The sequence below is a fragment of the Erythrolamprus reginae genome, chromosome 11, assembly GCF_031021105.1.
Source record: "Erythrolamprus reginae isolate rEryReg1 chromosome 11, rEryReg1.hap1, whole genome shotgun sequence".
In the NCBI taxonomy this organism is placed as follows: Eukaryota; Metazoa; Chordata; class Lepidosauria; order Squamata; family Dipsadidae; genus Erythrolamprus; species Erythrolamprus reginae.
The window spans coordinates 18,914,030-18,938,991 of NC_091960.1; the positions used below are offsets into that span (position 1 = coordinate 18,914,030).

A 24,962-nucleotide genomic window follows, 5' to 3' on the forward strand; every position below is an offset into this window, starting at 1 on the left:
TCGGCGCTTTCGAGCTGAGTCCGGGAGTGAACTCGCTCCCGGACTCAGCTCGAAAGCGCCGAGAGACAGCGTGGACAGGCCCGTTCCTTGGCGCTGTCTCTCGGCGCTTTCGTGCTGAGTCCGGGAGCGAACTCGCTCCCGGACTCAGCTCGAAAGCGCCGAGAGACAGCGTGGACAGGCCCGTTCCTTGGCGCTGTCTCTCGGCGCTTTCGTGCTGAGTCCGGGAGCGAACTCGCTCCCGGACTCAGCTCGAAAGCGCCGAGAGACAGCGTGGACAGGCCCGTTCCTTGGCGCTGTCTCTCGGCGCTTTCGTGCTGAGTCCGGGAGCGAACTCGCTCCCGGACTCAGCTCGAAAGCGCTGAGAGACAGCGTGGACAGTCCCGTTCCTTGGCGCTGTCTCTCGGCGCTTTCGTGCTGAGTCCGGGAGCGAACTCGCTCCCGGACTCAGCTCGAAAGCGCCGAGAGACAGCGTGGACAGTCCCGTTCCTTGGCGCTGTCTCTCGGCGCTTTCGTGCTGAGTCCGGGAGCGAACTCGCTCCCGGACTCAGCTCGAAAGCGCCGAGAGACAGCGTGGACAGTCCCGTTCCTTGGCGCTGTCTCTCGGCGCTTTCGTGCTGAGTCCGGGAGCGAACTCGCTCCCGGACTCAGCTCGAAAGCGCCGAGAGACAGCGTGGACAGTCCCGTTCCTTGGCGCTGTCTCTCGGCGCTTTCGTGCTGAGTCCGGGAGCGAACTCGCTCCCGGACTCAGCTCGAAAGCGCCGAGAGACAGCGTGGACAGGCCCGTTCCTTGGCGCTGTCTCTCGGCGCTTTCGAGCTGAGTCCGGGAGCGAACTCGCTCCCGGACTCAGCTCGAAAGCGCCGAGAGACAGCGTGGACAGGCCGTTCCTTGGCGCTGTCTCTCGGCGCTTTCGAGCTGAGTCCGGGAGCGAATTCGCTTCAGGACTCAGCTCGAAAGCGGCGAGAATGAACGGCGTGGGCGGGCGAAGGGCGGGCGGCAGCGAGGAGTTTGCGTGGGCGGTGGGGAAACTCCTCGCTGAAGCCAGCAAGAGGGGGAAGACCCAGGAAAGCCACCCAGCAGCTGATCTCCCGGTTGCCATCTACGCATGCGTGCCCATAGAAAAAACGCACGCATGCGTAGATGGTATTTTGACTTCCGGGTTGAAAAATCGCGAAGTACCCTGTTCGCAATGGTTGGGGACGCAATAAACGGGGGATCACTGTAGTTATAAACACAACAATGCTTAAAATCAATCATATATAAACTTTTCTTTTCTTATTACTTACTCAATGGAGGATTTTATCTCTCCTCATCTAAGAATTTTTATTAATTTTATACAACATTGTCAATTCTTAAAAGTCTAAGTAAAAATTCTTCTCCATCTTACTATACTATTCAAAAAAAATAAAGGGAACACTCAAAGAACACATCCTAGATCTGAATGAATGAAATATTCTTATTGAATACTTTGTTCTGTACAAAGTTGAATGTGCACAAGAGCATGGGAAATTGATTGTCAATTTGCCAATCAGTGTTGCTTCCTAAGTGGACAGTTTGATTTCACAGACGTTTGATTTACTTGGAGTTATATTGTGTTGTTTAAGTGTTCCCTTTATTTTTTTAAGCAGTGTACATTACATCAATGCAAACATTAATAAAATCTCTTTTATCTAAATTTTAATATTGTATCATATAGCTAATAAAAAATTCTCTCTATATATATCTTTAATAAAAGAAATTATTCATAATATATTGCATACTTCATAAAATAAAGTTTTATGTGTTTAAAGTCTAAACAACGAGTAAACTTTTTTATATATCATACTCAACCTTAAGTACTCTAAGATGTGTAGCCTTCAATCCCAGAATTCCCCAGTCAGTCATCTTAACATTGTCAAGGTTGAGAAAGGCTGCTCTGGAGTGTCACTGGATGCCCGCTCAGTGTAAACCTTTCTTTCAATTTCCCCATTTTTCTAGTCTCCTGACAAAGCTTTATTCATTCGGTACAATGTTCTAGAATATTACAAGCCTCTAGTTTGTGATACCCTCTGAGATTTTTTTTTTTTTTTTGCTCGCAGATGTTTCCTCACCTATGTTGGCAACATCAGTGGGAGTAAATGTGAGGTTTGCTGCCTGTTTATATGCAGTAGCTCACCCTGCCAGTTTTGGTGGAGGTGTTAATTTCCACCTTGTGCTTCCTTGATTAGAGCATTATTTCCTGCCTGATTGTTTGTCTGATGTTCACCTCTGATCATCAGTAGGTGGGTTGCTAGAGGGGTGGATGTTGTAATCTTTTTATTTCCTCTTAGGTTTTGTGTTGGCTCTTTTGAATGATGTGTAAATATAGTCTACCTCTATCTATATAGTCTAGAGGACCGAAGAGAAAGGGGGGACATGGTCAAAACATTTAAATATGTTAAAGGGTTAAATAAGGTTCAGGAGAGAAGTGTTTTTAATAGGAAAGTGAACACAAGAACAAGGGGGCACAATCTGAGGTTAGTTGGGGGAAAGATCAGAAACAATGTGAGAAAATATTATTTTACTGAAAGAGTAGCAGATGCTTGGAACAAACTTCCAGCAGATGTGGTTGGTAAATCCACAGTAACTGAATGTAAACATGCCTGGGATAAACATGTATCCATCCTAAGATAAAGTACAAGAAATAGTATAAGGGCAGATTAAATGGACCATGAGGTCTTTTTCTGCCATCAGTGTTCTACGTTTCTACTGTATATCTATTGATGACTGTTTTATGTATGCCTACTGGAGAATAGTCTCATTCTAGGGATCAGAGTTGATTAGTCCCAGCTATATTTAGGAAGAGAGGGGAGCTCCTGAAAATTAAATCATATCACATTGGCATTGGCAACCTTCAGTCTCGAAAGACCATGGTATCATGCTCTGGATTCCCCAGAGCATGAAGCCTGGGTAGGTTAGTATGGAGGATAGACTGTTACCCAATTAGCATATCCCCCATCTCCATGTCTCTGAAATACTGTATTCCAATGGAATGGCAAAGGCCAGTACGATTGGTTCCAGCTATGTCACAGGAGCTATCAGAACATGGCTGTACACAGTCATAAACTGCTTCCGGGACACCAGCTCCGGATTTTGCCTCAAGGTTTACTCCTGAAGCCTTTTTTAATGATGGATATACCCACAAGGCAGTGGAGATTTGCAATCAGAGTTTCCCTTTTCCTAGTGGTTGACCAGGGCGTCTTTTGTGTCTTGCCATGCTCTTAGAGTACCACATCACTTGCAGAGACGGTCTTCATGACTGTTGACCTATTCTAGTAGGTTTCATCCACTCAGTCCAGTGGAATCTGTCTTCATATGCTCGGGATAGACAAGTCCCTATCTCACCGAAGGTCAATGACCCACCGGTTACTCTCAGCCTGGTTTGGCCAGCCTGTCAAAGCTGTTGCCCGGGGTGTGGCTGCTGCGCATGCTATAGCTACTAGGAGCCACAGGTGAGAGCTGAGTGACAGGTGGGGACCGAAGGTGAATGGGCTGACCTAAAAGTGGACCTAAATGAGCTGCTGGAAAAGGACACGACATGCCTCTATACCAGAGGTGCTACCCCTCCCTGAGCACCCCACATACCCCGCATCACATAGAAGTCAAATAAATTAAATCTTGCTCCAGCCCTGTATCCTTGTGGGCTTTGTACATTCATGCCAAAGGTTATTGGATATTGTTCATGAAATAGATCATGCTTTTTGTTTGGCCTTGAATCATGGATATCAATAAGGGCTTATGCTCCAAAGACTGTAGTTAGAACTATAGCTTAGTCTGATGTATTTAACTGATTCACGATCTAATAATGCCAGAAGGGGTCAGAAAGTAATTATGTAAGACAAAGTCTTTTCAAATTTTAATCATTTATTGCTCTTTAGTTTTGCAGCCCTATTAGCATGTCCTAAATTATTGCATCTCTTGTCCGCTTCAGCCCACAGTCCAGTCTTGCTCCTCTGAAAACACTCCACTGCCAGGAAACAAAATAATTTAGTTTCAATAGAATATAAGAACATGAGAACATAAGAAGAGCCATGCTGAATCAGGCCAAAGCCCATCAAGTCCAGCATTCTGTGTCACCAATTGAATGTGGGGATCTTGAGCAGAAAGAGAAGGCAAAACCCTCCCTTTCCTCTGACCCCCAACAAATGGTACCCAAGGGAATCCTGCCTGCCTCAACCAACATAGAGGCGGCACTTGGACATCCATTTCAAATTGGAGTTTTGGGAACATGATATGGATGCCATCACAAACTTGGATGATGCCTTCTCACAAAATGATGGCTTTGATGGGGTGTTGTCAGGCACAAATAACCTGTTTATCAGAAACTGAGCTGGTGAGGGGTACACTTTCTATTACCCTAACTTTGCCTTGTGTTTTAAACTTCACTGGAAGAGGAACTTGAAAATGGCTTCGAGGCCTTGAAAATGACTTCAAGGGCTGCTTCACTTCAATAAAGGTTCAAAGGAGAACCAGCTCAAACCACTTGGTCCTTGTTCCCCTGGCTTTGCTGGGAGAGATGATGAGTTGAGGCAAGCCACATTATGTCTCCACTTCAATAAGGCACATTACATCACCTTCACAACATGAAGCTACTCATAGAAGCCTCATTGTTTCCAAAAATAATTTCTTTCACAAAGAAAGTCCTAATAAATTCAAGACATTAGAAACAAAGTGGGAACTTGTCTCTTAATGAAAATTAAAGTAATGGCCATTACTGCAAATGAAGTAACTACTCTTTGTTTAACAATTTATCATTTAGAAAATCCTGGTACTCCATATAACATTAAGAGTAAGCCCACCTAGGGAGTAACATCATATCTCCAAGACTTCAGTAAAGGCAGGATCATTCCCTAGCTTTCCTGGTGTTGCAAGAACGATGCTGAGCTATGGCCTTTTCATACCACTTTTTTGAGACGCGGCCATGCTACTTCTGTTAGACATCAGCTAAAGCTTTGTCATGTCTTCAGAATCAAAGAATTGGGAGAGAAATGAATGGTGCCTTTTGAGTTGTTTGTGATCTTGATACCTGTGAGGTGATGCTAGCAAGATCTCCACTTTTGTAGGAATAGGTTACCTTGATTCACAATTAGCCTGGAAGGAAGAAAGGAAGGAAAAAAAGAAAGAAAAGAAAAGAAAAAAAAGAAAAGAAATATATTGGATGATGCCATGATCAATTATTGGAATGTTTCTCTTTCCTCTGTCTTCCCATCTCTTGCCTCCATTTAACCACAATTAACCACCTCTAATAGCTGTCTCCATCGGCAACAATATTGTGTGCATGTGTGTGTAGAGGCACACTTCCATAATAGCATCAATAACTCCCTAAAAACACATTAGCCAAGGAGACAGAATTTAAATGATGGAACCGAGCAGTGGGAAGAATAGCAACCCTTAAAGACTGTGATTGACTGCTCCCTTCCTTTAATCTGCCTCTTGTACATTGTTTCCCATGTCCAAGAGAGATGTCAGATTTCCCCCCCACACCCACCCAATCTTTTTTAAAATAAGAAATCAGCCTCATTAAGAGAGCTTGCGAATTCAGTTTCCTGTGCTCAGCTGCTTGGTGGGAGGGAGGAGGGAGGGAGTGTGTTGCTGGGCATATACAGAAGAACTGCTAGAATAGATGTCAGATTCCACCGGCTAGTGCAACTGCTTTCGAGAGCTCCTCCTTCTGTCTTAGCTGCTCAATACCCCCTTTCTCTCTAATTTGAAGTTTTGGGTTTATTTGAATGTGCTTTGCAAGGGAAAGAGTGAGCCTATCCAAGAGGATTAGAACTGGTTCTTTTCAGCACCAGCAAAACAGGACAGCTCCCACGAAGTCTGGACTGCAAGCCTTCATTCTGCCACCAACTGGACTCTGGAGCAACCTGGTATCATGGAGCTGTCCACCATCTCCGGTGCTGAAATATTTTACAACAGCACCTTACAAGACTTGAGCTCAAGTTCTCTCGCAACTTCTAATGCCACAAATCAATTGTCAATGAAAAATACTTCTTCAATCATCATAGCTATTGCTATCACTGCCCTGTATTCTGTCGTATGCGTGGTGGGACTTTTGGGAAATATCCTGGTAATGTACGGCATTGTCAGGTAAGAAAAAGGTTCCAAAATATCAAGCCCAGCTTATTATTTGACTATATGAGAGGAAGTTTTAAGCCTATGTGGCTTGGCTTGATGCCACAAGGGTCATCGGAAAGAAAAAAGGCATGAAGTAGATGTGTAGGGAGATTGGGAGAACTATGTGAAGCCTGAACTTGTGACATAAACTTGTAATGTAATGTAATCTGTGTGAAAGAGTGAAGGAAAGGTCACTTGCATGCCAACTGAATTAATCACCACGATTAAAAAGAATGCTGGTTCTGCATTGACTAGAGTGACCATTTGAAGTTGGTGAAGGAAATTTAGAGCTGTATCTGTGTGTTCAGCAATGCACTACCATGTGGAAGTTAGGATAGAAATGGGAAATTTAAAATGCGGATTTTGTGACTCAAGAAATGATGTGCTTTACTGCATGCATTTTAACTGCAAAATGAAGGTGCACCCTATGGTTTTAGAAAATTGCCATGGCTGATATATCTCTGGCACAATGTAGATTTTATAGTGCTAAAAATTCTGCCCACTATGAATTTTAGATATGGCTATATATGAATGAAGAGGGAGACACAAACAGCAGCTACAAAAATGCAATGACTTTTTAAATAGGAGTATCTTGATCTGGCAGAATAAACTCTAAGATACATTCATTCTCAGTTTGTGAAAATGAAAAACATTGTTTTCTTTCAAATCATCTATCAAGAGTGACACGTATGTTCCTGTATGGGAGGTACCAATTTTTCTAGAAATGCAAGACAAATTCAACATGTCAAACAAACAGAGCTCGCGAACATAAACATCAATGTGTTTCAAACAATATGTGATTTGTTGCATAACTTCCTTCAAATATGTTGGACTACAAGTTCAAGAATTTTAGGCTGCCTCAAAATTATGGAAACTATAGTCCCTCATACCTGAAAGTTATATGGCTGGGAGGTAGAGGGAAGAATATTTTATAACTTGACTTATGAGAGTTCATTTTTTATTGTACGGAGAAATTTCCAAGATACTTTATATATCTCTGGTGGAGGTAATAGTGCTATTAACTGTGACATGGAATCTTATCCAATAAATTCAGATCCCTGATGGGATTGTTAAATATTTCTGCAATCACTTTAGTTTAGGTCTAATGAACTTGCATTCCAGCCATTGGTCCCAATAGAGAAATATTTTTAATCTTGACAATTACAAACTATGAGACTACCATAGAGTCTCTTTTCTGTCTAGAAATGTTGTGTTTAAGTCTGGAAATTCTTTGCATAGTTACAGCCCCTTTATTTTTGTTCCTAGAATTGTGACAGGAAAGTTGCTTCAGAATTACATTTCCACTTCCCTCCTTCTGCATCCTTTTAATTTTTTTTTTACTCAAATGCTGTAACTTCTGGTTCGGTCTAGCCAAGCAAAGTACTGGCCTCTCATAGCATCATTTTGTTTCAAATGGCATATTATGCAAACAAACAGGCCCCATTTTGTGAACCCGGCTGCTCACTTTGGAGGCTGTGTGAGTCAGCATTCACACATTAATTTGAGGAAAGGGTGCCAACATGGTTTCCCCCCCCCTTCCTTTGTTGTTTCTGAGTCATGCAAAACAGAGAAATGGTTTGCTTTCATGCAAGCAATTAAAAAACCTATCAACTGATTCTTGCCTTTTCTCTGTACTTGGCAAAGACAAAGCAATGGCAAAGTCGTCACTAATATGCAGTGGCCCTGAACTCAGAAGACTTGGAACTTGGCATGCCAAGTAAATTTTACTTTGAGCTTAGGATACCAAAAATCTGCTTCTGGAGAAAAATACTGCAAGATTGTAATTTGTGTCTACTAATATTCTCCCAACCTGTGCCTGGAATTTTCTCATTTCGCTTCCCAATGGCTGACTGAAGTGATACAATAGAATAGGAAAGTAGTTTACTTAAGTGTAATAACTTGGAGCAATCACAAAGAACATTTAGATTGACTGAACAAAAATATCCCATCTGTTAGCATTTGCAAGCCCTTGCCAGAAAATTCCTTTGCTGTTTTTGAGCTTTTATACAATTTCCAGTTTTGTCCTAGACTTATGCAAATGGGAGGTACAATATCAAATATTCTGAAGAAACGCTTTGTGTGAATTGGTCATGAAGGGCAAAAGCAGAACTCAGCTATTGATAAGTAATTTCTAGCAGGTTTGGTATAATTGACTTTGAGATTTGCAACCTGCATCCCCTAAGACCAAATACTAGCATCTCCTGATAGGGTTTTGCTATTTCAGAAGATGGAAGATTTCTGCAGAAATCTAGATGACAATTAGATAACTTTAAAGAGATGCAGGAAAAAAAGATTGTAGCTCGGGGTTGAATTATGTAGTCCTTTGTGTTCTCCACTGCATCTGGAAGGAGAGTCCAACATGGGTAATAAACCAATCCTATTGGTAGAGACTGAGTTATAATTAGCATAAAATTAGCTACCGCCCCCTTACTGCTCCCATGAGCCCCAGTTTTAAAAACTCAGTCTAAGAGTAGAGACATACTGAGTTTTACTCCTGAGGAGTTTTATTGTTTTATTAATTTTTTACATATATGTAACATTGAAATTGTAATAAATTGATAGAAATTGACCTGTTTAATCTTGTGCTTTGTCTTTCAGGAAGAAGGAACACAGAAGACAGATGAACAGGAGAAGGGGTCTCTGCCCTCCGTGGGCAGCACCCCCAACGATCCTCCTTAGGGGTTTTGTATTCCCTCCGTGGGAACACCCCGTAGAGGAGCACCCAGCCTGGGGTCCCTGACCTCCGTGGTCAGACCAGGGCTGTCGGCTGAAGGTGGAGGGGTCCGCCCCCTCCACTGGGTAGCCCGAAGGCGCTGTAGCGAGGCTCCCAGCAGAGAGCGGAGCTGCGCCTCTCAGCTGTTCGGCGGCCGCCGAACAAGCCGCCGCCGCCGCCGGCTAGGAAGCCGCAGGGCGAGCAGAGCGCGCTCGGATGGCCGGGATCGGTGCCGAGATCACCGGAGAAGCAGCGGACGGCTGCTATGGCCACATTGGGGGCTGGAAGCCGCAGCGCTCCCCCCCACGCCCCCCCCGGAAGGGAGAAAAAGCCGCAAAAGGCATGGGGGCCGCCATCTTGGTTGCTACTTGCGCAACCCAAAGAGCGGTAACCGGAAGTCCTCCGACAGCTGGTGGGCGCGAAGAGGCTATATGCCCAGTGCGCATGAGCAATTGGCCAGAAAGACGGTGGCCATTTTTCTTCTTGACTCTGAGCCAGCAAAATTATTGTGCCACGAGCTTGCAGGCCCAAAGGATTCTTCAGTTACTACTACTGTGAGTACATGGAAGAACAAGTGGGAACCGAGAGGGCTACCTCCCCTACTATGGCTAAAGAAAAGCCCAAGGGGAAGGCTAAAGAGAAGTCTAAAACTTCACAGGCCTCTGCTTCGGCCTCATCCATAAGGGAGGCCGAAAAACGCATTAAGGCCCTGGAAAAGAAGCTGGAGGCAGCCTTACAGGCCTCCCCATCTACAGTACCACTGGGCCAGAGGCAGGCAACACCAGAGCAAGCCACCACGCTCAGCTTTGGCCTACCTGAAGGGGACTGGTCACCAGATAGGCACTCAGCTATATTGCCTCACACCATGTCTTCCCCAGGCCCCTCATGGAACAGACCAGGGTCAGCTAGCCAGACTGGAAGGAGTTCCATGGGCCCAACAGCCACATTCACCCCCACAGCGGCGGGACTGAGGGCACAGGCAAGCACCTGGCAGGACATGCCACCAGACTTGCAGGACCTTATTGCAAACGTCTATTCCCAGGGCATAACAGCCGGGGCCAACAGATATGCTCAGCAACCATCTCAACCAGGACAGGTCTGGTCAGCACCGCCCCCCTCAGGCTTGGGGTCCTTATCTGAGGAACCACTTATGGGAGAGGACAGTGATAGGGAGTATGAGCTCTCTGAGGATGAAACAACTCCCGAGCAACCCCAACCGGTAGGCCTGTTTAAGCCAGCCTTGTTCAGGACTCTGTTGTTTAAGGCTAAACAGGTAATGAACCTACCAGGTACAACCAAGACACCGGAGGATCCAGAAAAGACCCCGGATGCCTTGCTACAGGAATCCCAGCCTGAGTCTGAGCATTTCCCGGCATCAAATATTTTTCTGCAAGGAGCCAAGCGCCCTTGGCAATACCCAGCGGCGGCTCAAGGCCCATCCAATCTGGAACGTCGATTTTACACGTTCGACGAGGAAGTGGAGAAACTCCTGGAGTTCCCGCCCATCGACCAACCGGTAGTGACTTTGGTCTCCAGCGCCCTGGTGCCCTCCGAAACAGGAGAGAGCCTAAAACCGGAGGACCGGAAGGCAGAGATACTCCTGAAAAAGGGACACCAGATGGCGGGATGGGGATTCAGGGCAGCAGCGGCCGCTTCGTTTATCAACAGAGCTTCCCTCCGGTGGATACAAGAGATGCAATCTCGCATGGGACCAGAGGACGGCAGACTACGCCAGGATCTAGCTAAACTGCGAGCGGCGGCGGAATTCTCCGCAGATGCCACGTTGCACGCTGCAAAGTTTTCCAGCAGGGGCATGGCCACCTCACTTGCGGCCCGTCGTCTCCTGTGGCTCCGTCATTGGCCTGCCGATCTGAAGTCCAAATGGAGACTGGCATCAGCCCCATTTCAGGGATCTATGCTCTTTGGAGATATTCTGGACAAGGTCCTCATTGAGGACAAGGACAAGAGGAAGGTCCTACCCAGAGCAGGCAGGCGGCAAGACCGGAGGTCAGCGCCATATTCAAGGCGCCAAACGCCCCGCTGGGACAACACTGCAGGAGCAGGCCAGAGTCAGAGACCGTACACACAGGGTCAGTACTCCAACCAAACCTTCAGAAGCGACCGGGGGTCATTCCAAGATCGATCCAGAGGCTACCAGGGTTCGAGACGGCCCTTTCGAGGGAATAACCAGAGGGGCTTCCGCCGCTCAAAGTGACTCTGCCACCCAGTTTCCTCTCGGCGGGAAGCTCCAGCACTTCCACGCCTCTTGGTACGCCACCACCACAGACCAATGGGTCAGGGCCACGGTGGCAGGGGGACTATGCCTGGAATTTGTGGGCTTACCCCCCAGCCGGTTTATACACTGCCCACAAATCAGGAAACCGCAAGACAAGCAGCGGCTACAAAACGAGATCGCTCATTTGCTGGAGATTCAAGCAATAGAACCGGTTCCACAACACGAGCAGGGGAAAGGATTTTACTCAAGAATCTTCATTGTCCCCAAAGCCTCGGGAGGCTGCAGGTTGATTCTCAACCTAAAACAACTCAACCTCTTCATAAAGTACCGGCGATTTCGCATGCATTCGCTGCAAACTATTTTGACCTCCATCAGATCACACGACCTGCTAACGTCTATCGACTTAAAGGAAGCGTACCTTCACGTCCCCATACACACAGCACACCGGAAGTACCTACGGTTTTGTTCAGAAGGGATGCACTTCCAATACAAAGCCATGCCATTTGGCCTTTCGTCAGCCCCACGGACTTTTACCAAGCTCCTGGACGCCCTGACGGCACACCTGCGATCTCAATCCATCAGACTGATGGCGTACCTGGACGATATCATCATACTGTCCAGGTCGCCAGCGCAGGCAACCAAGGACCTGAACCTGACCATACGAACCTTGGAGGATCATGGCTTTACCATCAATCTGGAAAAGAGCCAATTGGTCCCCAATACCAACCTTTTACATCTGGGAGCGGTCATAGACACCTTGGCGAGCTCAGTCTCACTCTCCCCAGAAAGAATCGCAAATATACGACGGTTGATGGCCGAACTCAACCAAAGCAGACGGGTTCCCATGTCACTGTTGTCAAAGGTGTTGGGAACCCTAGTCTCGACTATAGGGATTGTACCTTGGGCCAGACACCATATCCGAGACCTACAGTGGTTTCTACTACCGGCGCAAAGGGCCAAGGTGAGTCACTCACACCGGCAGACACGTATCCCACAACAAGTCAGGGTTTCCCTGAGATGGTGGACATCAACCGCATTACTCAGAGGTTCCTCCTTTCAAACACAAGACAAGATGATCCTCACTACAGATGCCAGCCTTTACGGTTGGGGAGCTCACATCGGCCCCCACATGGCGCAAGGCAAGTGGTCGGTAGAGGAATTGACACCTATAAACATCAACTTCCTCGAACTCAGAGCGGTCTTCCTGGCGCTCCAAGCCTTCCAAACTATTGTCCAGGACAAACACATACTAGTGCTTACGGACAATGTGGCGACCAGAGCCCACTTGAACCATCAAGGGGGTACCAGGTCGCGCCGCCTCATGGACGAGACGGCGAAACTTTTCAATTGGGCCGAACTTCACCTAGCGTCCTTGTCCGCAGAGCACATAGCCGGGACCATCAACACCCAGGCGGACTGGCTCAGCAGGGCTACACTAGACCCATCAGAGTGGAGGCTGGATCCGGCCCTTTTTCAACAGATATCGCAAAGGTTTGGGACTCCATCTGTGGACCTGTTCGCCACTCACCGAAATGCGCAGACCCCAAGGTTCTATTCACGTTTCCCGGAACCGAGATCAGAAGGGGTCAATGCCCTACGGTCAGCTTGGCCGACAGGACTACTATACGCATTTCCCCCAGTGAACCTGATACCAAGGGTCATAGAAAAGATTCTCCAGGAAAGGGCAGAGGTCCTGATGGTGGCGCCACACTGGCCACGTCGGCCGTGGTTTGCCGACCTGATGGCTCTGTCATTAGAACCGCCGTGGAGGATGCCAGACAACATCATCAGTCTCAGCCAGGGGAACCTGTTACACCCGGATCCTCAGTGGCTACAACTAACCGTCTGGCACTTGAAAGGCACAGATTGAGACATCAAGACCTGCCGGAGAAGGTCATCGATACCATTCAGGCTGCTCGACGTCCCTCGACCTCCAGGATATACCAGGCCACTTGGGCGGCCTTCTGCACCTTTTGTGACAAGGAGGGCAAGAATCCCACGGGAGCATCGGTAATTACGGTGCTGGAATTCCTGCAAGCAGGAATAGACCGGGGTCTAGCCCCTAACACGTTGAGGAGACAGGTGGCAGCACTGTCTACCATGATTCAGATACCAGAGGCTCGTTCGCTAGCTCACCATGCATGGGTAAGAGACTTTATACGGGGAGCCTCAAACTCACATACACCACCGGTACGCAGATTTCCCTCTTGGGACCTATCACTCGTACTCAAGGCCTTGACAAAACCACCTTTTGAGCCTTTGAGATCAATTCCACTTAGGCTCCTTTCCTTGAAGACAGCCTTCTTAGTAGCGGTCACATCGGCACGCAGGGTGTCAGAGATTTCAGCACTCTCAGTGAGACCGGACTTATGTATATTTTACCCGGACAGAGTGGTGCTCCGTTTGGATCCGTCGTTTGTTCCCAAGGTGAATACTCTATTTCACAGGAAACAGGAACTTATATTACCGGACTTCTGCGCACATGGAGACCATCCATCCGAATTAAGATGGCATAAGGTCGATGTACGGCGAGCTATAAAGATTTATATCAGGAGAACTGCAGAATTCAGGAAGTCAGAAACTTTGTTTGTTTCCTTTGCACAACACAGGATGGGACTTGGACTATCTTCCAAATCGATAAGCCGTTGGCTAAAGGAATGCATCATGGAAGCCTACAGAGCGGGAGGTCACGATCCTCCGCAGGGCTTAACAGCTCATTCAACCAGAAGTGCAGCCACATCGGCGGCCTGGACGACACAGGCCTCTATAGAGGACATTTGCAGAGCTGCTACCTGGGCGGCACCTACGACATTTATTAAGCATTACAAGTTGGACTCATTTGCGTCTGCTGAGGCAGCGTTTGGTAGACGGGTGCTACAGAAAGTGTGTGCATCTCCAACGTCCCAGTCCAGACCTTCTCCCTCCCATGGGCAGTAAATCTTTGGTATATCCCATGTTGGACTCTCCTTCCAGATGCAGTGGAGAAGACCCGTTGTACCTACCTGAACGGTCTTCTCGATGCACTGGAAGGAGAGTCCAAACCCACCCGACTAGTTGAAGTTCAGAGACGTCGGAGATGGGAAGTTACAGTTAATTGTATTAATAAAATTTGGTTATCCTCTTACACCTTTTCCTCGTTTTTAAAACTGGGGCTCATGGGAGCAGTAAGGGGGCGGTAGCTAATTTTATGCTAATTATAACTCAGTCTCTACCAATAGGATTGGTTTATTACCCATGTTGGACTCTCCTTCCAGTGCATCGAGAAGACCGTTCAGGTAGGTACAACGGGTCTTCTCAGAATTTGATCGTTTTCTTGCAGATGTTTCATTACTCAACTAGTGGTTCCTTGATTAGGCTATCTTATTTACTTATTCACTTACTTACTTATTTACTTATTTGACAAAATGTGTATAAGATAACAGGTATGGTATAAACATAAACAAAAGCAAAGCAGATATAGGTAAATCTGGACAATGGGACAGCAGGATTATGAAACTATTGTTTCATGGTTGTTAGATTGGAATACAAGAAGTTAAAAAAATTCCAATCAAGGAGTTACCAACTCAGATAAACTGAGTCTACGGAGAAGGGTGGCCTAGAAATCCAAATAATTAATAAAATAAATAATACATAAATAAACTACCAAACTACCAAGTCCATCCCCACCTACACTGACAGTGGTCCTCCAGAGCTCCATTTTCACTTGCAGAGGGTTGCAAGAGACCGCAGCAGCCGAAAATGGAGCTTGGGAACCTGTTTTCACTGACAGAGCACTCGGGCCACCTCAGGCATCCCTGACAGGAATGATGTCGAGTCGACCATGCCCACCCTATCTATGCCCATCCCATCCCCCCAAGATCAAACCCAACTCTGATGAACCCTTGACACCCCTGCTTTACCTTTTTTTTCAGGAAAAAAAATTTTCTCCACACCAATCACATATGCAATACAGTAGTACCTCGACTTACGAATTTAATTGGTGCGGGAAGGAGGCTCGTAAGTCAAACAGCTCGTATGACGAAACATTGTTTCCCATAGGAATCAATGGAAAAGCAATTAATGCGTGCAAGCCCAAAAATAAGAAACCGGCCGCCACCACCGAAGGAGACTTGAGCCTCCCGATCCTCCCCGCCCCTTTGCCATGCATGTCATCCTGCATGCAGGATGCCATGCAGTCAGGAAGGTCATCCTGCTCCCCCCCCAGACAAAAACACAAAGGCTGCGGAGGGAGGGAGGGAAGCAGAGCGGGGCGGCAGACGAGGCGACCGCCTCTCCATTCGCCAAGCACCACGGCACTCACCGCCTGTCCCTGTCAGCGTCCCATCCCCAGCCACCTTCACCCGCCCGGACAACCGCCAGAGGGGCTCCTCCGGAGGGGCGCACGGGGAAGGGCTTGAGCCGCCACCTTCTCCTTTCCCCGTGGGAGCGCCGCACCTCTTATCTGCCCGGCCTGAGAGGAGGGATGCACGGGGGCTCCAGAGGAGCCCCATCCCGGGCGGAGCGGCGCATCTCTTATCTGCCCGGCCTGAGAGGCACGAAACCGGTACTCATGCTGGGTGGCCCGCCTGGAACACCAGCAATGCCGCCGAGCCGATTGCCGAGCGAGGGCGGGGCGCGGAAGGAGGTGAAGGCGCTGCCGCACCGGCCCCCTCAGGAAATAAAAAGGAGTAAAAAGAATGATAAGCAAAAGCCCCTTTCCCCCCTTCTTCCATGTATCCCTTTTACTCTGAAATCAATTAAATCATCACACCCCATTTATCACTGTAAGCCCAGTGGAATCCTCATGCCCTACTCCAATATGTCACTGTAAACCCAGTAAAATCATCATGCCGTATTCTAAAAAATCACTGTAAACCCAGTGGAATCATTTTGCCCTACTTCTATTATGTCACTGTAAACCCAGTGGAATCTTCTTGCCCTACTCTAATTTATATCATTGTAAACCCAGTGGAATAATCATGCCCTATTCTAAAAACAAAGCAAAATAAAACAAAATACTGTGAACCCAATAAGATCCTCATACTGTACACTAATTTTATCACTGTAAACCCAGTGGAATCATTGTGCCCTATTCTATAAAATTATCTGAAAACCTATTGGAATCATCAGTAAAACCTACTCATTTTTACGGGACAATAAACCAAATAAAAATCTCATACCCTATTATAATATAAATCACTGTAACCCCAGTAGAGACAGCTTGTCCTCCTTATTTTTATCAATCTAATTTATAACTTTCTATAAACTCAAAATTTTTTATAGATTATAAATTATAATCCATCCATTTTACTTAAATTCTATAGTTCAATAACTTCAATAATCAATATATCCCACTATCATTAATAACTTTCCTTAAAATTGAAAATCATCTAATATAGTCATCATTATTTTCTATCTTCTTAATTCTATATTTCAGTAAAACATAATTCATTCACATATAAAATTCTCCCAAACTTTGCTTATCTTATAATTAAACCTTCATACCTTTTCCCTTCACCTCTCTCCCATTGATATCAGAAATAATAAAAATATTAATATCCAAAATAATTGTTCTATTTTCATTGTTCTATTATTATTCTATTGTTCTATCATTTCATTTTTCATTATTTACCCCCAAAATATATCATAACATATCTTAGATACAAAGCTCAATTAATACTCTTATATCTTACTCATTAATTCCCCTTTTAAATTTCATTCATATCCCCAATCTATGTTCAATCTCTTCTCAATATAATTTCCCTATATTAAATTCCAAATAACTTTAAAATTCATCATTTAATTCCCATATATCCCACTCATCATTTTACAAAAAATAATTCTTTTAATTTATAACTTATAATTTTATAATAATCTCAATCTTCTTCCTCTTCAAAAATTCTGCTGCCATCCATATTTTCTCATTTGCAAATTTATTCCAAATTACAAAACTCTTTCTGGTAATAATATCCATTGTATGATTGTCCTCAAATTCTTCTTCTCATGTTTAATTTGTTCTAATATTTTTTGCCAATTCTGTGGCCATATCTCTATCAACCAGTTCAAATACTTCTCACAAAAGTTCTTGTTGCAAACAGAAAATGTTATCTTCCTCCATTGTCAAAGGTAAACACATAATAAACACATTCCAATCTCATGACCAAGACCGATAAAACCCATGACTAAGGCCAGCATCTCCTGAGCATATGAAACGAAATTCTCCTTGTAATGTTTCCTCCAACCAGTAGATGGCAAGCTCTCATCTCTCTGTGCTTCTAGCATTTTAGTTCCATATTTAATTCCATATTTGAATCTCTGCAAACCCACTTATTAAAGAGGAAAAAAGAAAAAAGATATAATGCTTAAATAGTCCAAACTCAGGATATTTACATCTGCTTTCTTTTAATTGGTCCAATCTTGGGCAATATGCAAAAACTGAAGCATTTGCTATTCACCACACCACAAAATAGCTGCTTCCTCTCCCATTTCCGGCAGTTACATCCAAGAGAAAAAAAAATTTAAAAACCATTTCCAATCCTTTTTTGGCCGAAATTACTCACTAGCATACCACTTAATTTTTCCTTTACCTCGCCATCGCTTAAAAGGTCCTCTTCCCAGGCTCCAATCCCTGTGTTGCATTGTTTCCATGGCTGGTGCTAACTCAGGCATGGCAGCCTGGCTGGCTTCACACCACTGCTGGTATGTCTGGTGGGGTATGCCAACCCCAAACCAGACCCCCAGTAGTGTCCCCTGCATCCCCTCCCCTTCAGGGCGGATCAGGTCTGGTTCAAAAGAACCAGAACCTCCGGATGGTGGGGATTTGGGGGGGGCCCCAAGGGAAAGGGGGACCTCCGTACTGCCACGGCCATTTAACCCCACCCCTTCTCCACCTATTCATTTTTAAAATGTAACCATAGCCTACGATAATGAATTCAAAAGGTAAGCTTTTGGAATGTGACTTTCAGCAGGTTAGAACGATTGAGATATCATATTTTAATAGTTCCCCACCTTTGCTGGCTTCATATCATTCATAATTTTAGAACCTATTATGCTGTGGCCAACTGGTGTTTTTTCATGCTCAGCCATTGTGGATTCTCATTAAAGTGTTGTATCTTTCTGCATATAGATAATCTTTGATTTACAATCGCAATTGAGCTCAATATTTCTGTTCCTGAGTGAATAATTTGTTAAGTAAATTTTACCCCATTTTAGACCTACCTTGTCACCATTGTTAAGTGAATCACTGCAATTGTTAAATTTGTGACTCAGTTGTCACAACGGATTCAGCTCCAGTGATATTAGAAGCTGATGTCTTAGAAGAATTTGAACAATTAAAGATAAATAAGGCAATGGGTCCAGATGGCATCCACCCCAGAGTTCTTAAAGAACTCAGGTCTGTCATTGTTACCCTCCTGACTGATTTGTTTAACCAATCCCTGTTAACAGGAGACGTTCCTGAGGATTGGAGACTGGCCAGTGTTGTGCCTATCCACAAGAAGGGAAGTAGAGAAGAAGCTGGTAACTACAGGCCAGTTAGCTTGATATCAGTTATAGTTAAAATGATGGAGACTCTACTCAAAAAGAGGATAAATCAGCACCTAAAAAACAATAACTTATTGGACCCAAATCAGCATGGCTTTACTGAAGGCAAATCATGTCAGACTAATCTCACTGATTTCTTTGACTATGTCACAAAGGTGTTGGATTAAGGTGGTGCCGTGGATATTGCCTATCTGGATTTCAGCAAAGCCTTTGATGTGGTTCCACATAAAGAGCTGATAGATGAATTAGTGAAGATTGGATTTAATCCCTGGATAGTTCAGTGGATTTGCAGCTGGCTGAAGCGTAGACATCAGAGAGTTATTGTTAATGGCGAGTATTCTGAGCAGAGACAGGTTACAAGCAGTGTGCCACAAGGGTCTGTTCTGGGTCCTATTCTTTTTAATATGTTTGTGAGTGACATAGGGGAAGGTTTGGTAGGGAAGGTTTGCCTATTTGCCGATGACTCTAAAGTGTGTAATAGGGTTGATATTCCTGGAGGTGTCTGTAATATGGTAAATGGTTTAGCTTTACTAGATATATGGTCAAAGCAATGGAAACTGCAGTTTAATGTTTCCAAATGTAAAATAATGCACTTGGGGAAAAGGAATCCTCAATCTGAGTATTGTATTGGCAGTTCTGCGTTAGCAAAAACTTCAGAAGAGAAGGATTTAGGGGTAGTGATTTCTGACAGTCTCAAAATGGGTGAACAGTGTGGTCAGGCGGTAGGGAAAGCAAGTAGGATGCTTGGCTGCATAGCTAGAGGTATAACAAGCAGGAAGAGGGAGATTATGATCCCGCTATATAGAGTGCTGGTTAGACCACATTTGGAATACTGTTGCTGTGTTTGCTTAGTAACAGCCGGCCGGTTAGAGCCGTGCGATAGGTGTCTCTATCCAGGGTGCTGTAAGGGCACGTATCCCCAGTTACATTGTAAGCGGGAAAGTTACGTTTTACGGATTGGTTCCTGCCTCAGCCTGTTTGTGCTATATAAGACTGTATGTGATATTCTTGCTCTAAGCCTGTACCTGCCTGCCTGGCACGAGTTCTGCATTAAACATTATGGTTAACTAAGGCCTCACTTGTTATACTGGCGACGAGGATTCGAGCCATTCCTTGAGGGATTTTTATACTCGGACACTGACAGTAAGTGAAGATGTCTGTGCAACTTACTTTTGCCCCCTTTGACCCACAAGGGAAGACGTGGGACTCATATGTCACCCGTTTTGATTGCTTCCTGATCTCCAATGGCTACATGGAGATTTCTGGGGATAGGAAAAGGTCATATTTTCTCGGTTTCTGTGGCCCCGAGATGTTCGAGACGGCCCGAGCATTATTTGCCCCGATCTCCATCCACGATGTTTCTTGGGAAGATTTCTTAAAGACTTTACAGGACCATTATGCCCCAGCGCCCTCACGGTGTGCGCGGCATTACAAATTTTATCAGCGGAACCAAGCCGAGGGAGAGTCAATAAATGACTATGTGGCCGCTCTTCGCCGAGCGGCTTTGTACTGTGAGTTTGTTGATCTTAATGATTATCTGCTTGACAGGCTAGTTTTCGGGGTGAGGGATGGTCGCCTTAAGCGGCGCCTCCTGGCCATCCGCGATTTGACATTTCAGGCGGCGCTAGCAGAGGCTCGTGCTTTCGAGCTGTCAATGCAATCGCTGGCTGCCATGGACAGCGCCGTAAATGTCACTCAAAAGGGATCGGGAACAGCGGATAAGGCCAAGGTTTCCCCAGAAGAGGAAGGCAGTCTTGGGGCAGAGGAGGAAGATGTTTGCAAGCTGGCGGCAAGTCGGAGCCGAGACCTGCCTCCTGCACGCCCCCGTCCACCACTGTCACCTTGTCGGGGGTGCGGGGGTAATCATTTCAGGTCCAGCTGCCCTTTCCGAGACTCGGCATGTTGGCACTGCGGTGCCAAGGGCCACATTGCCAGGGTCTGCCGTTCTCACAGATCTTCTCCAGCCACGACCAGGGAGCAGCGAGAGCCCCAAGGTTTCACTCCCCGATGGCAACGGAAATTTTCCTCAAGTCGACGCGAGGATTGCAACGCTGTCTACAGCCAGCCACGTTTGGCTACCACGTATGTCAGGGAGACATCTGACTCCACGGAGAAAATTTCGGTTGAGGTTCAACTGGGCAGTTCGCGGTGCCCTATGCAAGTGGACACTGGCTCTGCCCATTCATTAGTCTCTTGGGCCACACTAAAACGTTGTTTCCCCAATGAGCAAAAGTCGCCTGCAGCCATGTACTTTACATTTGAAGGACTACCAAGGAGCACTGATTCCGGTTCTGGGAGAGGGTCGTTTTGCGGTCCGCTTCAAGACTTTTGCAGGCAGATTGCCACTGATTGTGGTAAATGGACCGTTCTCTAACCATTTAGGATTGGACTGGTTCAAGTCATTAGGACTCTCTGTTACGGGGGTAAATGCTGTTAAGGAGACTGGTGGATTTGAGACTTTGGCATGGGAATTCCCTTCAGTATTTGATGGCAACTTGGGATGTTACACGGGGACTCCTATTTCGTTTAGTTTAAATCCCCAAGTTCTGGCGGTTCGTTTAAAAGCCCGCCGGGTTCCCATTCCCCTCCGCCCGAAGGTGAACGCTGAGCTGGACAGATTGATTGCCCAAGGGGTTTTGGAACCGGTAGACCAGGCCTGTGGTAATTGCCTTCAACGGGGATGGGGGTATCAGGTTGTGTGGGGACTATAAGTGTTCCGTAAACAAAGCGTTGGCCCACCATTCATACCCGCTGCCAGTTGTGCAGCAGTTACTGCATACCCTGGGTAAGGGTCAAGTATTCGCAAAGCTTGATCTCTCTCAAGCTTATCAGCAGCTCCCCGTCGACCCCCTGACCGCGGAGGCCCAGTCAATCATCACCCACCGGGGGGTCTTCAAATGTCATCGCTTGCAGTTTGGGGTCTCCATTGCCCCAGGGATTTTCCAGGGGTTGATGGAAAGATTATTATATGGGCTTGAAGGAACGGTCCCATATTTTGACAACGTTCTGGTGTCAGGGAGTTCCATAGATGAATTGATGGCAAGAGTAAGGAAGGTATTATCCAAATTCAGGGACGCGGGGCTTAAGCTGAAGGCCAAGAAATGTGTATTTGGGGTCCCAAAGGTGGAATTCCTGGGGTTCACTGTGGATGGGGAGGGAATCCATCCTATCCCTGAGAAGACACGGGCGATCAGGGACGCCCCTAGGCCAACATCCAAGGCTGAACTTCAGGCCTTTTTAGGTCTTCTGAACTTCTATGCGGTTTTTATTCCGCATAAGGCGTCGGTGGCCGAACCATTGCACCGGTTATTGGATAAGCATTCAAATTGGCATTGGGGTGAAAGGGAGGAGGTCGCATTCAAAGGGGTTAAGGCAATACTCACCTCTAACAATGTTCTGGCCCAATACTCACCTGGGTTGCCCTTAGTGCTCACCTGTGACGCTTCACAGTATGGGGTAGGCGCAGTCTTGAGCCACAGACTGCCCAACGGAGCAGAAGCCCCCTTGGCGTTTTTTTCCCGCACCCTGGCCAAGGCAGAAAGGAACTATGGGCACATAGACAAGGAAGCACTGGCACTAATAGCAGGGGTCCGACGATTCCACGATTACCTATATGGCCGGCATTTTGAACTGGTAACCGATCACCAGCCTTTATTGGGGCTATTGTCTGGCACCCGACAAAGTCCGACAGTCTTGTTCCCCAGAATGTCACGCTCGATTGTCTTTTTAGCTAACTATTGTTATACCCTGTCTTACAAACCTGGGCGCCACATAGCGCATGCAGATGCCCTCAGTAGATGTCCTTTGACCGATGTTTTATTGACCCCGCTCCGGCATGCTCTGTTTTCTCTCTCTCTGAAGGAGCCATTACCTTGTCTGCGCCCAAAGTGGCTTGGGAGACAGGGCGGGATTCCATGTTGTCCCAGGTAAGGCAATGGGTACTACCCCTGCAGAAGCTTTTGTCCCGTTTTTCAGATGTAGGACAGAACTCTCCGTAGAGAAAGGGATCCTGCTTAGGGGGAGCAGGGTAGTTATTCCTGGAAGGCTGCGCAGCCAGGTGTTGGCACTTCTGCACAGAGACCACCCTGGCATTGTGCGCATGAAGAGTCTGGCTCGAGATTACGTTTGATGGCCAGGTATGGACAAAGAAGTGGAACAACAGGTGGTGGGGTGTGCTGCATGCCAGGAGAGTCGTCCATTACCCCCCCGGGCCGAGCCGCTAGCGTGGGAACCGCCTGCTGGGCCATGGGCTCGCATACATATAGATTTAGCCGGTCCCTTCATGGGACAGACATTCCTAATTATCGTGGATGCCCATTCCAAATGGGTGGAGGTCGTGCACCTGAAGTCAACTCAGTCCCAGGCTATCATAGATGCCTTAGTGACACTATTTGCCACGCATGGGTTCCCCGACCTCCTGGTCTCGGACAACGGCCCGCAGTTTACTGCGCTACTGTTTGAATCATTCTTGGCGTCAGCTGGCATCAGACATGCATTAACATCGCCGTGGCATCCGGCTAGTAATGGTCAGGTAGAACGGTCAGTTCGGTCAGTAAAGGATGCCCTCAAAAAGATGCCACAAGGTTCCTGGCAGGCAAGGCTGGCTGATTTGCTGTTGGCACAACATGCCACCCCCTGTGTGGCTACAGGTAAGACCCCAGCAGAGTTACTAATGGGTCGCAAGCTACGGATTATATTAGATAGGTTGCACCCGTGGTATTCCCAGACTGTTCCGTGGCCGGAACCCCCAGCAAGAGAGGTGAAGGTAGGAGATGCCGTGTTCGTGCGCTCGTACTCCGGGGGGGCGGAATTGGGAAAGAGGAAGGGTAAGCCGAGAACTGGGGCCTCGGTCTTTCGAGATAGATTTAACCGATGGCAGGATTTGGAAGAGACACCTGGACCAGATCCGTCTGGACAGAGGGGGTGACCGGAACGGAAATAATAACCCCGATCAGCCTGAAACCGTTTGCAAGGAGTATTGTCTGCCAGTAAGGAATCCCGAGGAGCAAGCCAAAGTGGAACTTCCGCGGGCAGAGAGCGTTCCGGCTCCTGAAATTGAAACAAGGGAACCTAACCCCGAGCCCAGGTTAGATCATCCAGGCGAGCCTCGGCGCTCGGAGAGAATTCGTTACAAACCTGCATATTTGAAGGATTATGTATGTATTATTCAAGGGGATAGGAGTGCTGTGTTTGCTTAGTAACAGCCGGCCGGTTAGAGCCGTGCGATAGGCGTCTCTATCCAGGGTGCTGATAGGGCGCGTATCCCCAGTTACATTGTAAGCGGGAAAGTTACGCTTTACGGATTGGTTCCTGCCTCAGCCTGTTTGTGCTATATAAGACTGTATGTGATATTCTTGCTCTAAGCCTGTACCTGCCTGCCTGGCACGAGTTCTGCATTAAACATTATGGTTAACTAAGGCCTCACTTGTTATAACTGTGTTCGGTTCTGGAGACCTATATATATCCATCCTAAGATAAAATACAGAAAATAGTATAAGGGCAGACTAGATGGATCATGAGGTCTTTTTCTGCCATCAGTCTTCTATGTTTCTATGTTAAGTGGCTTTGGCTTACTACCCTGTTTCTCCCAAAATAAGACATTCCCTGATAATAAGCCCAATTGGCTTTTGAGTGCATGGCAATAAGTCAAAGTGCTTATTTCAGGGCTAAAAAAAATATAACACAGGGTTTTATTTTGGGGAAAACCGGGTACCTACCTACCTACCTACCTATCCATCCATCCATCCATCCATCCATCATCTATCCACCTATCCATCTCTCTCTATTATCTATCTATCTATCCATCCATCATCTATCATCCATCTCTTTCTATATATATCATCTCTCTCTATCATCTCTATATCCATCCATCTATCTATCTATCTATCTTCTATCCATCCATCCATCCATTTACCTTTTATCCCATTCCTCCCAAAATAAGTCATTCCCAATCGTGCTTTTGAGTTCATTGCAATAAGCCCAAGTGCTTATTTCAGGGTTCCAAAAAATATAAGACATGGTCTTATTTTGGGAAAAACACGGTATGCTTGTCAGAAATGGTGATAACATGACACCAAGACACTGCAATCATCATATGAAACAGTGGCCAAGCATCATGGGGATGCTTCAATGGTTGTAAGTGTGAAAAACAGTCCTAAGTCATTTTTTTTCTGGTGCCATTATAATATCAACGGTTGTACAATGGTCAATTGTACAATTGTACAAGGGTCACTGAATGAACCGTTGTAAGTGGAGGACTGCCTGTATTCATTCAAACCAGCGCATACGATAATTCCCTGCATATTGACTTACACCCCTGTTGTATTAAAAAGAATCAAAACCAACAGCAACATTTTGCA

General features: G+C 46.3%; 1 protein-coding gene across 1 annotated transcript in view; it reads left to right on the forward strand.

Annotated features, from left to right (window-relative positions):
• The first annotated feature begins 5,891 nt into the window (after positions 1-5,891).
• OPRD1 (opioid receptor delta 1) overlaps positions 5,892-24,962 on the forward strand; it is a 71,332-nt gene continuing 52,261 nt past the window's right edge. The window contains exon 1 of the mRNA XM_070764795.1: positions 5,892-6,106. Within this exon, the coding sequence (XP_070620896.1) occupies positions 5,892-6,106 (215 nt within the window). The remainder of the gene's footprint in view (positions 6,107-24,962) is intronic.